This window comes from Peromyscus californicus, unplaced genomic scaffold (assembly GCF_007827085.1).
Source record: "Peromyscus californicus insignis strain IS unplaced genomic scaffold, ASM782708v3 Scaffold_5__1_contigs__length_169319896, whole genome shotgun sequence".
Classification (NCBI taxonomy): domain Eukaryota; kingdom Metazoa; phylum Chordata; class Mammalia; order Rodentia; family Cricetidae; genus Peromyscus; species Peromyscus californicus.
The window spans coordinates 22,280,054-22,296,732 of record NW_026294573.1 but is presented as its reverse complement, the minus strand read 5'-3'; the positions used below and the strand labels follow the sequence as shown (position 1 = coordinate 22,296,732).

The window sequence follows — 16,679 nt, the reverse complement described above, 5'->3', positions numbered from 1 at the left end:
AATCACCTATATTGAAGACTCTTCTGTGGAACTGGCTTTGTTCATGGCTGCTAGTGGCAAATTATTTGTAGATGAACCAGGATGAGGAGTTTGATCGAGGCTATTTTGTGTGACATTTCTTGTTAGATTTTTGTTGCTCTATTTTAGTTGATTATTTATTTACTTGTTTATTTGCAGTGTTATGAATTAAACTCTGAGTCTTTGTTCACGTTAAATGAGTGCTGGGCCACTGAGACACACCCCAAACACTGGTCTTTGAGAAAGAGTCTCCCTCTGGAGCCCAAACTAGCCTCAAACTCAAGATCTTCCTGCCTCAGTCTACTGAGCAGCTGAAATTACAGATACACGTCACCATGCCTGCTTGTTTGGTTGAGTTGCTGGGTAAAACTTGCCCCTCCCACACACACCCAAAAAATAAACCTAAGAGATTCTGTTATTCAAGATTGGTCTACAGGGACTGGAAAGATGGCTAGAAGGCCCTGGCTTGATTCCCAGCTCCCACATGGCAGCTCACAACTCTGTAACTCCAGTCTGATACCTTCTCCTGGCCTCCTTGGTACTACATGCGCATGGTACACAGACAGACATACAAGCAGACATTCACACACATAAATAAATGAAGGCACGGTGCGTATGCATTTAATCCCAGTGCTCAGGAGGCAGAGGAGGCAGAGGCAGGGGGATATTTGTGAGTTCAAGGCCAGCCTGGTCTACAGAGTGAGTTCCCAGACAGTGATGGCTACACACAAAGAAACCCTGTCTTGAAAAACAAACAAACAAACAAACAAAAAGAACAGCCTGGTCTACATAGCAAGCTCAAGGCTACACAATGAGACCCTGTCTCAAAAATAAACAAATAAATAAAAAAGCAGGTATGTTGGTGCATGCCTTTAATCCCACCACTGGGGAGGTAAGGTAGGGATAGGTGGTTCCTGTGAGTTTGAGGCTAGCCTGGTCTACAGAGTGAGTTCCAGGTCAGCTAGGGCTGTTACATAGAGAAACCCTGTCCTCAAATGAAATAATAATTTTTTAAAAGACTGTCATGTTGATTAGGTGTAATGGTACATGCCTTTAATCCCAGCATTCAGGAGGCAGAGGCCAGTGGATCTCTGTGAGTTCAAGGCCAGCCTGGTCTACATAGTGAGTTCCAGAATATCCAGTGCTATATAGAGAGACACTTTCTCAAAAACACAAAAAAGAACAAAACAAAAAAAGATTTACATGTTAAGCAGGAGTCTGTGACCCACTGCCCAGACAGCCAGAAGCCAGTGAAGTTTTAGGTGAAGGCTGGTATGCCTGGAAAGCATTGCCTGGGGTTCTGGGGTGTAGACTGGAGTTGGAAACAGACAGAAAAGGAATGGCTGTGATGGACTAAAGATAAAGGAGAAATCCTTGAAGCAGTCTTCAGAGGAAGAATTCACTAAAAAGCAGTGTGTGTGTGTGTGTGTGTGTGTGTGTGTGTATAGCTGGCTGTAACAACAGGATAAGTACTGAAGACAGAACCACCTAGGACTAGGAAGCCATCATGAAGAGGCTCCCTGTGCCTGTGTGGGGTGGGCCAGGAAAAGGAGGGAAGAACTGAAATAAGGTCTTAGTGGAGTTAGGAAAGACGAGGCCCCCATAGCCAGATATGTGTCTCTAAGTTCAGCACTCAGGAGACAGAGGCAGTTCTGTTCTCCTTGAGTTCTGTTCCAGGAGTACTTAGTGAGCTCTTGTCTCAAAAAATAACGACTGGGAATGTAGCTCAGTTGGTAGAGTGTTTGCCTAGCATACCTCAGGTCTTGGGTTTGATCCCTCCTGTACTACATAGACTAGGTAGAGTGGTACATGCCTGTGATCCCAGCAGTTGGGAGCTCGTGGTGGAAGCATTGGGAGTTCAAGGTCACCTTTACCAGGACTTTTAACCTTAAAACCAGCCTCTGATACGTGAAATCTTGTCCAAGGAGGAGCAGGAGAAAGAAAATAAGGACAAAGGAGAGAAATAGGAAGATGGTGGGAGGAAGTCATGGAGAATAAGACCACCCCCTAGGTCTGGAGGTGGAGCATGTGCACAAGGACCAGGGGAAGCCAAAGAAAAAGACTTTTGGGGGATGTGAATATAGCATCCCAGGGAAGACCTAGGCACCCTGAAGCCCTCTAGAGGAGGGCACAGTCCACGTGGTGGAGAGAGGGAGCTGCAGTTTTCAGGGCTACATCTTCCAGTGCAGGCACACACCCTCTGGGGCCACTGGGAGTCTCTAAGATCACCTCACATCACTGCAGCTGGGGGGGGGGGGGGGGCAGAGCCTTGATGTATGAGGTAGCACACACCTCGGGTCTGGCTCTGTAGCCAGACTGTGGAACTGAACTGTGGAACTGGCCTGCGTTCACCAGTTCAGCCATGACTGGCCATGATAGAGGAGTCTTTTGTCTATACAATAGTCAGGACTTCTGGACTTGGAGAGGTTGCTGTGTTGTTATGGCTAAGTTCCTAGCCATAGAAGGTCCATGGGTGTGAGGCCACACTGTGGGAAGAGGTCACATACCATGTCAGTTTCAAAACAGCCCTGTGAGACCAAAACTGTTGGTATTCCCGTTTTGCAGCTGGAAGCCGGGCTGAGGGACAGATGTGTGATTCTAGCCCGCTGGACACAGAGGGGAGACACTGGGCACAATGCATCATCTTTTTTTCTGAGTGGGCCAGGCCTGGGTGGCAGGGGATTTCCAGACTTCTTCGTCTCCCAACCCTAACTAGAAATTTGTTTGTTTTGAGATCTTTCTCACTATGTAGCTGAGGTTGGCCTGGAACTCATGAGCTTTCTGTCTCAGCTTCTGTGTGTTACCTACTCTGAGCCAATCTGACTATGACAAGGAACAACTGATTCAGGTTACCCTGAATGACCTGTCCCATTGTGGAAGAGGTAACCAGGCATGGTGGTGCGTGCCCGTCATCCTAGCACTTTGGGAGGTGGAGGCAGGAGGATCAGGAGTTCCAGGTCACCCTGCTTGGTTACACAGTCAGAGGCCAGTCTATGCTACATGAAACTGTCTCAAAAACAAGCAAACAAACATTGCCTAAGACTTTATGAATGTCTATAATCACAGAACAAAAGAAATGGTAAACCCATTTACCAATGACAAACATGAGGGCATTGGATAGGCTGCAGCCAATTGGAGAAATTCCTACAGGGTTCAGATACTTTGTATGTTTTGTGTTTAGTGGTGTTTGTTTGGTTTTTCAAGACAGGGTCTCTCCCTGTAGCCTTAGCTTTCCTGGAACTTGCTCTGTAGACCAGGCTGGCCTCCAACTTAGACATCTGCCTTCCTCTGCCTCCCAACTGCTGGGATTAAGGGCTTGTGCCACCATGCCCAGCCTTTATGGTTTTGTTGTTGTTGTTGTTGTTGTTTTGTGTTTTTTTTTTGTTTTTTTTTTTTGGTTTTTCGAGACAGGGTTTCTCTGTGTAGCTTTGTGCCTTTCCTGGATCTCGCTCTGTAGCCCAGGATGGCCTCAACCTCACAGAGATCCGCCTGCCTCTGCCTCCCAGTGCTGGGATTAAAGGCGTGCGCCACCACCGCCCGGCTATGTTTTGTTTTTTAAGAAAATTTTGCAGCCGGGCGGTGGTGGCGCACGCCTTTGATCCCAGCACTGGGAGGCAGAGCCAGGCGGATCTCTATGAGTTCGAGGCCAGCCTGGACTACCAAGTGAGTTCCAGGAAAGGCGCAAAGCTACACAGAGAAACCCTGTCTCGAAAAACCAAAAAAAAAAAAAAAAAAAAAAAATTTTGCTACCTAACCCTGGCTGGCCTGGGAACTGTGGTCTCAAACTGGCAGTAGTTCCTCTGCTGGGATCAGAGGCATCAGCCTAGGCTCAGATGTTACCTTATAGCATTTTCAGTCTTGGGGCTGGTGGGAGCTGGAGAGCTGATAGGCTCACATTCTGATACATTCTGAGAAGTAATCGAGAATGTTAGGCCGCTTGATCAAGGTGGCACAAGCTAAGGCCAACCTGGGCTACACAGTGAGTGTCACATTAATTGCTGCACTCCAGAGGCAGATGAAAGAAAATCATGGTGAGTTAGGGACTAATCTGGTTACACAGCACTTTCTAGGCTAGCCACCAATCTTGCCTAAAACAAACTAAAACCAAAAGAAAACAACCAAATAAATCCAAAACCGGCAGACAAAAACAAAACAAAAAAAGAGAAGGGGGTCACTAGCCCTAAGTGCTTACACCCTGCTCATGCCTGCTGCCACAGTTACATCCCTGAAGATGCCCCTGGAGTTCCGACCAACACTCAACATCAGTACCATCTCTGCTAGGAAGCCTCCACAGTCACCCTTGGCCGGTCAGGCCTGCAGGTTCCCTTGCATGTCAGAGTCTAATGCAACAGCCTCAGCTGGAGAGGATCATGCAGATGTTTGTCTGGGGCCAGTCTCCATCTCTAGGGACAAAGCAGAAGGAAGTAGGGCCAGGCGGAGGAAGAACCTGGCCCTCATCACAATAATGTCTTCCATGAAGCCACAGAGTGAGAAAGCTGGGTTTGATCTTCACACTTGTCCAGAGCTGAGGTAAGAGAATGAGGTTGTTTCTTCATTTGCTTGGTTTTCAGTATTCTAGTCTGGCCTAAACTTTCTTTTTTTTTTTTCCGAGACAGGGTTTCTCTGTGAGGCCCTGGCTGTCCTGTAACTCGCTCTGTAGACCAGGCTGGCCTCAAACTCACAGAGATCCACCTGCCTCTGCCTCCTGAGTACTGGGATTAAAGGCATTGCGCTATCATGCTTGGTTAGGCCTCAAATTTTCAAACTCGATATGTAGCTGAGGATGACCTTGAACTTTTGATCTTCCAGTCTCTGCCTGTGTGCTTTGATATGCATGTATGAAGGTATGTGCCACTGTGCCTAGTTTTATAAAGGTTTGGTTTTTTTTAAACTTAGGTTTATTTAATTTTATGTGTGTTTTTTTAAATAATACAAATAAAAAAGTGTGGTAGTTCACTCCTTTTTTAAAAAATTCATTTATTGATGGGCAGTGGTGGCTCACTCCTTTAATCCCAGCAGTCGGGAGGCAGAGGCAGGCAGCCTATCTCTGTGAGTTCGAGACCGGCCTGGCCTACAGAGCTAGTTCTAGGTCACACAAAGGAACAAGAAAAAAAGTATAAAAAATTTAATTTATTTGTATATGTAAGGTAATGGTGGCACATGCCTTTAATCTCAGCACTTGGGAGACAGAGGCAGGTGGATCTTTGAGTTTGAGGCCAGCCTGGTCCACAGAGTGAGTTCCAGGTCAGCCAGGGCTACACAGAGAAACCCTGTCTCAAAAAAAAAAAAAAAGGTGTATGTACGGGTGTTTTGCCTGCATGTATGTCTGCACCACTACCTGCTTGGTGCCTCCAGAGGCCAGAAGAGGGCATTGGATCCCCTGGGACTGGAGTTAGACTGTTGTGAGCTGCCATGTGGGTGGTGAGAATTGACTCTGGTCCACTGGAAGAGCAGCAGGTGCTCTCAGCCCTGAGCAGTCTCTCCAGCCCTCTGTAGGAATGTGTTGCTAGCATGTGTGTAGTGTACCGTGTACATACCTGGTGTCCTGGGAGGCTAGACAAAGGTCTCAGATCCCCTGGAACTAGAGTTGTGGATGGTTGACCCACCGGGTAGGTGCTGAGAGTTGAACTATTACTCTCCAACGGTAACAAATGCTCTGAACTCCTAAGCCATCTCTCCAGCCCCTGCCCTGCCACCTTTGTATTGCTGTTTGTTTTGTTTTGATGGTGTCTCACTGTGTAGCTCAGCTCAGGCTGGCCTGGAACATACTATGTAGATCAGACTGGCCTTAAACTCTTTTTTTTTTTTTTTTTGGTGATTTTGAGACAGGGTTTCTCTGTGTAGCTTTGAAGCCTGTCCTGGATCTCGCTCTGTAGCCCAGGCTGGCCTCGAATTCATAGAGATCCGCCTGCCTTTGCCTCCCGAGTGCTGGGATTAAAGGTGTGCGCCACCAACACCTGGCTGGCCTTGAACTCATAGAGATCCACTTACTTTTGCCTCCTCAGTGCTCAGATTAAAGCCACGGGCTTCTATGCCTTGAAGAAGGCAAGTTCTTTAACATCATCCTCACAGACGAGATGTTGGGTATGGGTGGCCCTGAGGATGGCCAGGTTCCAGGCAGTGTAGTAGGCCAAAGTCCATCATCCGAGATCCTAGTGGCTCTCCTCATTGTCTACCATGTGTCCAACAAATCTGTAGCTCATTCATGGTCAACTCCAAAATTTAACTCTAGTCAATGAGCTTGGGGTGGGAACCACGAGAAGCAGCATGTGCTCAGACCAGACTCATGCTACTCTCAGGGCTGGGGAAGCGCTAAACCAAGCTTGTACTGGAATTCCCCAGGCTACCTCACCAGCAAAGCAGTGGACACATGCTGGGCAGCTGTCTTCCAGCCCAGGAATGCTGCCAGAAATGACCACTTGAAGCCAAGAACCAAGAAGCATAATATCAGCTGTCAGTGAGGCAGGCTCCGAGTGAGCAAGCCTGTCCCTTATGTATCCCCCCCCACCCCCCGCCCCCCCCCCAGCTGAGGACCAAACCCAGGGCCTTGCACTTGCTAGGCAAGGGCTCTACCACTGAGCTAAATCCCCAACCCCCCAAAAAGAATTTATTTAAAATGTTTTTATTCTTGGTTTTTGCAATAGTCTCATGTCGCCCAGGCTGACCTTGAACTCTCCAAAGCTGAGACTGTCATTGAACTCCTGATCCTGCCTCTGCCTTCCAAGTTTGGGGATTCAGGCATTTGTATGAATCTCATGGAGAGGGAAACTTAGGCTAGATGGCATTGAGTTGCAAACCTGCTCTTAGATTTTTCTCTAAAAAGGGGTTGTGCTGAGAACTAGAAACCTAGCAGAGGTCCTGACCTAGTGGAACACTTCTGTAATCTCAATCACTCAAGAGGCTGAGCTTCAAGACTAGCCTGGACAACTCAGCAAGATCCATTCTGAAAATATGAAAGATAAAAGGGCTGAGGGTGTCTGTAGATAGCCAAGCCTTGTGTTCAATCCCGACAAAGAAAAAATGCCAAGAATTAGAAGGCAGGAACATGTCAGGAGACAGTCTTTTTGTCCTCTGGTCTCACTGGGGAGTCTGAGGCTGGCACCATTTAACCCTCCCTCTCCCAGAGTCAACACTGGCATGAGTCCTGCTTTCTGCTGGGGCGTCTGGGGTTTGGGGCTCTGTGGAGGAGCCGGATACCTGCCCAGTCCTCTTCCAGCTTGATGTCCCCCTGCCGCAGGGCCTGCTCGATGGCAGTGGTGACAGTGTCAAAGGCCAGGTCCACATTGCAGTTACTTTTGGCTGAGGTCTCCACGAAGGCCATGCCCATGGAAGCAGCCAGCTCCTCTGCCTCCTGGGTGGAGACGCATCGGGTGCTCAGGTCGCACTTGTGGCCAATCAGTAAGAAGATCACTTTGCCAGGGCACTGAGAGGATAGGACCTCCTGGTGCCAGGCTTGGATGTGTTCAAAGGACTCTCTGTTTGTCACATCAAAGACCAACAGAACGCCCACCATGTTCCGGTAGAAGGATCTGGTGATGCACCTGGTGGGGGCGGGGGACGACAGTGTAAATCAGGGGAGTCTCAACGCCTTTAGACAGCCTCAGAGGGCCCCAAGATCCACAGGCTTCCTACTCCATTCCAGCACACTACATTCAACTCAGCGTCTCACGTGGCCCATGCTGGCCTCAAATCCCTGCTCTCCTGCCTTCACACCTCCTAATTGCGAAGATTACAGGAGGTGTGGGGGAAAGGGGACAGTCCCCTCTTCCTACCCATTCTGTGTCTGATTCCCTGGCTGGCAGCTCCTACCCGTGGCTCCACACCAGTCTTGCTTTCTTCCCATCCTCTTGAGCGGTCTTTGCACCCAGGTCATTCATCTCTCTGGGAAGTAGTTCAATGTCTCAGTGCAAATCCCCCTATTTTGACATTTCCTTTAGGGCTGGTTAAGGGCTTTGGGTCGTCGGGGGTGGGGTGGGGTGCGGGGGGGTGGGGTGGGGTGCGGGGGGGGGGTGGGGTGGGGTGCGGGGGTGGGGGGGATGTGGCTCAGAGACAGCACATGCTGGGGTTGTGTGGCTTTGTAGGATGAATGACTGAGTAGGAAGGGGTTGGTAGGGTAGGGACCACGGATCCCTGCTTGAGCCCCTGCAGTTGGCACCTGCGGGCGTGGGTCCCCCCAGGTGTCTGGCATTGATCCCCCCTTTCCCGCCGCACCTGAAGCGCTCGTGACCCGCGGTGTCCCAGAGCTGCAGCTTGACCCGCAGCCCAGCGGGCAACTGCAGAGCGCGGCTGTAGAACTCCACGCCCACAGTGGGCTCGGGCTCGGGCTCGGGCTCCGCCGCCGGCCCGCGAGCAGCGCCCGCCACGTAGCACCGCAACAGTGACGTCTTGCCCACCGCCGCGTCCCCGAGCAGAGCGATTCGGAACTGGTAGCTGCAGTCCGCCGCCGCCGCCGCCTCCATGGGATCTGGGCTCCCGGCCGGCCGATCTCGGACCGTTTCTGTGCGGCCCCGCCCATCCTGTGGGGCCCTCCTCCTCCTCCTCCTCCTCCTCCTCCTCCTCCTCCTCCTCCTCCTCCTCCTCCTCCTCCTCCTCCTCCTCCTCCTCCTCCTCCTCCTCCTCCTCCTCCTCCTCCTCCTCCCCCCCCCCCCCCCCTCCTCCTCCTCCTCCTCCTCCTCCTCCTCCTCCTCCTCCTCCTCCTCCTCCCTCCTCCTCCTCCTCCTCCTCCTCCTCCTCCTCCTCCAGACCAATCCTTGGTGTAAGTCAGGGTGGAAATCACTACCTCTGTAAAATGGGGACAGTGACAACCCCTGCTTCGGAGGATAAAGTGACTTACACCTTTTTTTCTTTTTTTCCCGAGACAAGGTTTCTCTGTGTGTAGCTCTGGCTGCCCTGGAACTCGCTTTGTAGACCAGGCTGGACTCGAACTCACAGAGATCCGCCTGGCTCTTTTCCTTTTTTTTTTTTTTTTTTTAATGTTTACTTGTTTGTGTGTATGTGGGTGCACATGCGCCAGGGCACATATGGAGGTCAGAGGACTATTGGAAGGAGTTGGTTCCCTTCTTCTACCTTGTAGGCACCCGGGGATTGAACTCAGCAAGTGCCATTACCCCGTAACTCTTCTCACTGAATCCAAAAAAAAAGAAATAAAAAAGCCATCTATATCACACCTCTAAATAATCCTAGCCAGTGCAGCTGGGCAAGAGCAGAGAGGCATGAAACAGCTGGACTGGAGCCCTCCCCAAAGACAGGCTGTGCAGTGTCAGCATCGGATTCTTTGAACTTCCTCTCTCAGAGGCTCCCGCTAGGGCTGGGGTCAGTGACTGCCTCTGATTGCACCTGGCACCAGAATCCACATGTCAGCTGACCCATGCCATAGATAAGGCTGCGTAGCCCCAGAGGCCACCCCTTCCTGTGCCCTGCTTCCTCATCTGCTAAGGCAAATTCCCATGAGGCGCCTCATACAGAACTGTCTACCACAGCAGCTAAGGTTCTGCACATTTCCATGGGGAGATTTGGGTTGTGGTTCAAGGGCCACTTACCACTGGTTATGCAATCATAGCCAAGTTTCATCCCTGGGTGATTATTCCAGGAAGTGCTTGCTGGCTATCCTTTAATATATTTTAATTTATTTGCTTTACTGCTGAGCTCTTACTGGCCCATCCTACCTATTTTTTTTTCTTTATTATATATACAATGTTCTGTCTGCATGTATGCCTGCACGCCAGAAGAAGGCACCAGATCTCATTATATGTGGTTGCTGGGAACTGATCTCGGGACAAGTGCTCTCCACTTCTGAGCCATCTCTCCAACCCCATCCTATCTTCTACACTCCAGCACACGTACAGCTTGGGGAGGGCAGAGGCAAAGTTCCTGCTCTTGGAGAGCTCCCATTCTAATGAGGAAGGCAGACAAACATGTACGTATATGAGCTGGAGCAATAGCTCAGCTGATAAAGTGCTTGGCACCTAAACCTGAGGACCTGAATTCCATCCCCAGAACTTGTAATCCTAGCACTGGGAGGAGGCGGCAGGAACATATCTGGGGCAGTCTCCTACTCTACTTGGCAAACTCCAAGCCAATGAGAGAACCTGTCTTAAAAAACGAGGTAGAAGCCGGGTGGTGGTGGTGGTGGTGGTGGCAGCGGCACACACCTTTAATAACAGCACTTGGGAGGCAGAGGCAGGCAGATCTCTGTGAGTTCGAGGCCAGCCTGGTCTACAATGCAAGTTCCAGGAAAGGCACAAAGCTACACAGAGAAACCCTGTCTCGGAAAAAAACAAAACCAAACCCCACCAAAAACAAAAAAAAACCTAAAACAAACAAACAAAGGTAGAGTGTGAAGGTACATGTTTTTAATCCCAGTACTCAGAAGGCAGAGGCAAGCAGATCTCTGAGTTCAAGGCCAGTTTGGCCTACATATTGAATCCCAGGTTGTGGGGCGTTTACCCAACCACCCCCACAGTTCCCCAGAGTTTTCTTGAGTGCGAACAGCAGGAAATATTAGATAGAAGGATTTATTGCGGAAGAATATCGTGGAGATAAACAGATAGAAAATAAAGGATAGCCTCGAGAGGGCCTGGAACCTATTCCAACTTGGCCCCGACTGTCTCTGCCCCAGGGTTTTATAGAGACGCCAAAGGGTGGAGCAAAAGACCTCCTCCCCCAGCACAGCCAAGTGCAGACCATCTCAGACACCTGCACTCAGGCCCGTGGCCCTAATCATCCTCTATGCGGACCTGCTGGGTAAAGCCACGAGGAACCCGAGAATGGGTTCCCACACCAGGTCAGCCAGGGTTACATAGTGAGACCCTATCTCAAACAAACAAACACCCCCCACAAACTACCACTCACAGCTCTTCATGTGGGTGCTAGGCTAGGATCCACACTGTGGTCTTCATGCTTGCCCAGCAAATGCTCCTAAACTCCGAGGCATCTCTCTAGCCTGAAACCTATTTCTTCAGGTGTATATAGGAGCTGAAGGATGTAGCTTAGGGGCAATATATGGTAAGGCCAATGATAACCTCCCTAACATTGATGAGGGGAAAAAGCTGGGCCTGGCTGCAGGCTTGTAATTCAGCTACTTGGGAGCCTGAGATCTGCCTGGGCAAACTAGTGAGATGTGTAAGAGATGTGTAAAAACAAAAACAAGTACATGCCTTTAATCCAGCACTTGGGATGCAGAGCCAGGCAGATTTCTGTGAGTTCGAGGCCAGCCTGGTCTACAGAGTGAGATCCAGGACAGGCACCAAAACTACACAGAGAAACCCTGTCTCGAAAACAAAGCAAACAAACAAAATCCAAATAAGAAAAAGTCACCTCTCTACTATATACTATGGATGTGATATGACCGACTGTCTCAGGCCCCTGCTGCTGGGACTTCCATGCAGTGATGTGACTGTACCCTAGAATTGTAAGCTAAATAAACTACTTTTTTCCCCTCTAAGAAAATTAAATAAATAAATTAATGAAATAAATAAATAAGGCTAATGGAAGGGCAGAAATTTACAAATTAACCATACCATAGAATAGTTACTTAATTATTGGCAATAACTACTTATATTTTTTTTCTTTCTTTTTCTTTTTTTAGACAGGGACTCAGGTAGCCCTGGGTGGCCTCAAAATTTACCTTCACCAATCACAGCTCTGAGAGGCAGAGGCAGGTGGATATTTGTGTGTTAGAGGCTAGTCTTGTCTACACAGTAAGTTCCAGGACAGGCAGAGTTACATCATGATAGAGAGACCCTATCAAAACAAAAACAAAAAACAAACAAACAAACAAAAACCCCAATCAACCAACCAAACAAAAGGAACCTTATATTAACCATTTAATCCTGGGATTACAGACCTGGGTCACACTCAGAGGTATGAAGGATTCAACTCAGGACCTTGTGCTCTTCACCACTGAGCTACATCCCAGTCTGTTTATGTTCTTAGGCTGGGGCTCATCATTCATTCATCCCATGAGCAAACAACAACCCATGGTCGTGACTTTGAGTGTCTGAGCTGTTTTCAGAGTCTAGTCTGTCTACCTTGCTTGCTAGCTGTGATCCATTTTTCAATTTCCCGTGAAAAGGGCATCATCAAGAAGCCAGTACACAAGGTTTGTATGAAAATGAGATGGAATAATCTGGCCCAGCATAAACAGCAGGTGCTCAGGAAATGCTATTTAACATTAGCTTTGAACAAATAAAGGATCCATCTGGAGCCTCAATTGTTGGAGCCCACTAGGTTTCCTAGTGGCTGTACCCAGCAGGACTGCATGGGAGGTTGATTGGACCACGGGCTTGAGTACCAGGTGTTTGTAAGGGTCTAACTAGCGGGGTGGGGTGGGTGGGGTGTGTGTGGGGTGTGTGTATGTGTCTAATGCTCCGCCCCTTGGCATTGTTATAAATAGTCCTTTGGACTAACGCTCTGGGCCGATGGATAAGGATCCAGGCCTACTCGAGAGTCCGTCCTGTGTTTTCTGTTTCTCTCTCTCCTTATTTCTAAGTCTCTTATCCCTCATTCCTCAAGAGTTCCTGGGGTAAATAAGTGTGGGGGTTTAGCCTCCCTCAAGAAGCTCTCTACTCACTCCTGCATCCTAGGATGATACCCCTTTCCCACTACACCCTCAGCATCCCCTTCCAGTTACTCCCCCGGCATCCCAAGACGCTCGGGGCGGAGAACCCTTTCTAAGATCAGTGTTAATTCAAAGTTGCCCCGAGACTTAATCCCCAGGGACCGCGACCGGTCTCGGGTGTGAGTCCATCCAACTCGCTGTGGCAGGGGTGGAAGCCTCTCTAGTCCTCGATCAGGGCGGGCTCAAGAGAGGACTAGGCGGTGCGCGTGGACTACATTTCCCAGAGGGTCCGTGCGGCAGACGGAGGGCGCAGGCGCGGGCGTCGGCGCGAGCACTATATATAGCGGTTGCGGGCCCTGCTCCGTCCTTTCTTCCTGCGTCCGCGTGCGTCTATTGTATCCTCGTTGTCATGTACCGCGTCCCCATTACCTCCACAGATCGCCGCCCTCTGAATGCACTCTCTGGGTGCTTCCCTAAAGGCTTCGGGATGCAGAACCTGCCGCAAATAAGCCAGGCTTCTCCATATCGACGGTGGAAGCCTACAAGGGAGCCACGATGGCCGCTTGCGCAGTGAGAGTCCGCGGCCTGCGTACTGCGCCATTTGACGGGTGAGTGATGCCGGCCATCGGCTTGGTGGTGGGGCAATGGGGATCTGGCGACAGCATTTGCAGGCTGAAGGGGTAAGTGTTTGGGTGCGATGACCTAATTGGGATGACACCAACTGAAGAACCCTGTGACAGTTAACTCTGGGTCACATTTGGCCACTTAACCTCGCTCCAGTTATCTGGAGTTATCCTAGTGGATGCGAGGTATTGGGCTTGAACTCTTGGATCCTGGCACGTGCTGGGTTATCCCCGTCTAAGCCGTAGGCCTCAAACCATTAAGAATTTTTTTTTCGGGAAGACCTTGTTTAGAAACTCAGCTTTGTTGCATTCTGACTGCAGAAGCTGCCATTTTAAGCTTACCCTGATACTAAAGCAAGTTAGTTGAGAGCTTGTGTGTTGGGAGGGGGAGGGGTGCAGGCAGTAGGGTCATGAATTTTAGTTGGCGATGTCTCTAGTATACAAAGCTGTAACTTAGGTTCTTCTGTGAGCCAGGTGGTTTGTGGGTTTGAAGTTTGTGGGCTCTTGTAACCCCCATCACTGCCTGTGGCCCTTATCGAAGCTGCAGCTGCTTCTACATAGCTGCTGTGGTCAAAAAGGAGGCCCAGAGAAACAGTTTTCCTTGACGGTCGCGGTTCTGTTTACTGTAACTGATCTGCAACATTTTGGGAAAAGACAGCTCTGCCTTAATTCTATAGACGTATCTAGAGGTCTTCGTTAACATCAGTGTAAATAATACAGACCAACAAAAATGTCTTGAACGTGGAGTTGGTAGAATAGGGCTTTTGGAAGTAGTTTGCTGAACCCTAGATCATACAAGGGCAGTTCCGGGTATGTTCACCTGTTAGTACAAGCCATGTCATGGGCCGCATTCCCTGTAAGAGAAGGCCAGTTGATGATCAGGTGCAAGGAACTAAAGATAAGTGGATAATTGTGTTGCCGTTCATCTTAGCTTTTCCAGGTGAAGACTCCATGAAGATGGGCTAAGGAGACCAGAAGATGTGACAGGTGAAACGCAGCAGTAGGGCCTGGTGAGTATGGTGTTGAGATCACCTGATGGTAGGTAGATACAGCATGTTTCCAAGGGCTATGGCTGGTTGTGGCCATGGGGTCTCCAACTGCATGCCAGAGAAACTGGAGAGACTTTGACAGCCCAGGCCAGCACAGTGCCTGCAGCTGCCACTCGACTTTCCTATATATGTTGTGCCTGGGGTGGAAGCTTTCTACCTGCGACACTGCATTCCCTGAATATTCACAACAGCTTTCCTTCTGCAGGTTACACCCAAGGCTCTTGGAAGTCTGAAAAGCCAGCCTGTCTGCCTCAGCTCATTCACTGAGGTAAAGTTGCTGTCTGAGACAGCCTGACCCTCCGGTTCCCTTTCCCATCAGATCTTGATGCTGGTCTTGGTGGTCGTAAAGGAGGAAGAGCACACTGAAACTGGCCTCATAGCAATGTAGTCTTGTATAGAGCATTGGGTCAGATTCATACATGCCTAGGTTCTTGGTTAAAAAAAAAAAATTGGGGCCGGGCGGTGGTGGCGCACGCCTTTAATCCCAGCACTTGGGAGGCAGAGCCAGGCGGATCTCTGTGAGTTCGAGGCCAGCCTGGGCTACCAAGTGAGTTCCAGGAGAGGCGCAAAGCTACACAGAGAAACCCTGTCTCAAAAAACCAAAAAAAAAAAAAAAAAAAAAAATTGGATCTGAGAATTACAGATACCTCTGGGCAGTTGTATGTAGCATTGTTGACGTAAATACTTGTATTTATTTTTTAGAGTCATGTAACCAGTGAAGGGGCCATCATTTATGATTTGATCTACAGTTGGTTGGGTAAGTTAAGGGCTGTAATGAGCCCTGTCCCTAAGTAGTACAGCAGAATTAAAAAGATGGCTCCAGGTTGTAAAAACCTCAGCATCTTGGTAATTCATGCCTGGTCTGTGCGCTGTATTAGCTGCTCACAACCAGGACAGATGCTGGTACACTGAAGGCCACGAGGACATTCTGCTCAGCAGCAATGCACTTTGTACCATCCACTACCCGGCAACTGGGGAGATGGATTGTGAGGAAGGGAGCAAGCAGGGAACTCAGGCACTGGTCCAGGATGAAACCTAATCTGAGTGGACATCTATGGATGATTAATGCGGATATGGGACTGAGACCAGTTCTTGGGAAAAGCATGAGGTGGAGATTGAGCCTGAGGTCAGAACTAACACAGACTTTTTACTTCCTTTTCAGAAAAAATCAAAAGCAAGAGGACAGCTCTGGAAGCAAGGTTCTGCAAGCTGTGATGACATACAGATCAAGGCTAGTCTGGTCTACAGAGCTAATTCTAAAACAGACATCAAAGGCTACACAGAGAAACCCTGTCTTAAAGTGAAATGCTTTGTGATTTAACGTGTAATTGGGTCAATAAAGACTTTGGAAAGTGTCTTCTCTCTGTAATTTAAATAACTTAATGGCGATCTCAAATTCACTTGTGTCTGAAGGGGGATGCTAGTGCCTACTGAAATAACAGCCACTTGATCCTTGGTGTTGGAGTTCCTAGGAGGTGTTCTTAACTGCTAACCCATCTCTTCAAACTTTTTGTGAGTTGATATCCTATGAATTGTAAATTACTGCTTTCTGAAATTTTCATCTGTTACCATCCAATGTTGAACACCAGGATCAGGTCCCTTTGGGCTGTGTGTCTTTATAGTCAAAATAGAATGGAAAAGGAGTGCCTTATCAAAGCCTGCATTTTACAGAGATTGAGACATCTGTACCCTCCTGCAGAAAAGGGAACTGTATAAAGGCATATCTTGTGGACATAAATTGCTGTTGTCCTTAAATCATTCTACCCATGGTTTTTTTTTTTTTTTGGTTTTTCGAGACAGGGTTTCTCTGTGTAGCTTTGCGCCTTTCCTGGAACTCACTTGGTAGTCCAGGCTGGCCTCGAACTCACAGAGATCCGCCTGGCTCTGCCTCCCGAGTGCTGGGATTAAAGGCGTGCGCAACCACCGCCCGGCCCATTCTACCCATGTTTAATTGCAAGTAGTTGCCAGCTGATAAAAGTGCTGCAAGAGAAGGATGTATCTGACTCAATACTTAAGGCCTCCCAGTCCTCAAGTGTTACTTGGGAAACCTAAAGGTGGTGGTATGTTCCTTAAGACACTTTAACTTTTTAAAACTTGAATGCATTGGTGTCGCGCCTGCATGAGGGTGTCAGGCACCCTGGAACTGGACTTAAAAAAAAAAAAAAATGGGTTGGAGATTTACCTCAGTGGTAGGGTTCTTGCCTAGCAAGCAAGAGACCCTGGATTCGGCCCTCAGCTGGGTGAAGGGGGGATAAGCTGACAGCAGCCAGTGCCCTTAACCACTGAGCCACCTCTCCAGCCCCCAAAGTACATATTTCTTAAAAGTAGCCAACAATAAATGATGAGCCCGGCAGCGGCGGCGGCGGCGCACGCCTTTAATCCCAGCACTTGGGAGGCAGAGCCAGGCGGATCTCTGTGAGTTCGAGGCCA

General features: G+C 49.1%; 1 protein-coding gene, 1 long non-coding RNA gene and 4 other non-coding genes across 6 annotated transcripts; 5 read left to right on the top strand and 1 right to left on the bottom strand.

Moving 5' to 3' along the window:
* Positions 1–7,061: 7,061 nt before the first annotated feature.
* Rab42 (RAB42, member RAS oncogene family) lies at positions 7,062–8,522 on the bottom strand. Its single transcript, XM_052716621.1, has 2 exons — positions 8,230–8,522; positions 7,062–7,559 (listed from the first exon to the last, which is right to left on the bottom strand). The coding sequence occupies exons 1-2, from the start codon at positions 8,475–8,477 to the stop codon at positions 7,145–7,147; spliced, it is 663 nt and encodes a 220-aa protein (XP_052572581.1). The 5' UTR covers positions 8,478–8,522; the 3' UTR covers positions 7,062–7,144.
* A 4,409-nt stretch (positions 8,523–12,931) lies between these two features.
* On the top strand, positions 12,932–15,604 carry LOC128096451 (uncharacterized). The gene is made up of 5 exons (XR_008213646.1): positions 12,932–13,185; positions 14,132–14,210; positions 14,455–14,517; positions 14,952–15,006; positions 15,412–15,604. It is a non-coding gene; the product is annotated as an uncharacterized LOC128096451 (long non-coding RNA).
* On the top strand, positions 13,725–13,860 carry LOC128098061 (small nucleolar RNA SNORA16B/SNORA16A family). The gene has a single exon (XR_008214093.1). It is a non-coding gene; the product is annotated as a small nucleolar RNA SNORA16B/SNORA16A family (small nucleolar RNA).
* On the top strand, positions 14,250–14,379 carry LOC128098070 (small nucleolar RNA SNORA44). The gene has a single exon (XR_008214102.1). It is a non-coding gene; the product is annotated as a small nucleolar RNA SNORA44 (small nucleolar RNA).
* LOC128098071 (small nucleolar RNA SNORA61) lies at positions 14,544–14,672 on the top strand. The gene has a single exon (XR_008214103.1). It is a non-coding gene; the product is annotated as a small nucleolar RNA SNORA61 (small nucleolar RNA).
* LOC128098092 (small nucleolar RNA SNORD99) lies at positions 15,267–15,340 on the top strand. Its single transcript, XR_008214123.1, has one exon. It is a non-coding gene; the product is annotated as a small nucleolar RNA SNORD99 (small nucleolar RNA).
* Positions 15,605–16,679: the final 1,075 nt, after the last annotated feature.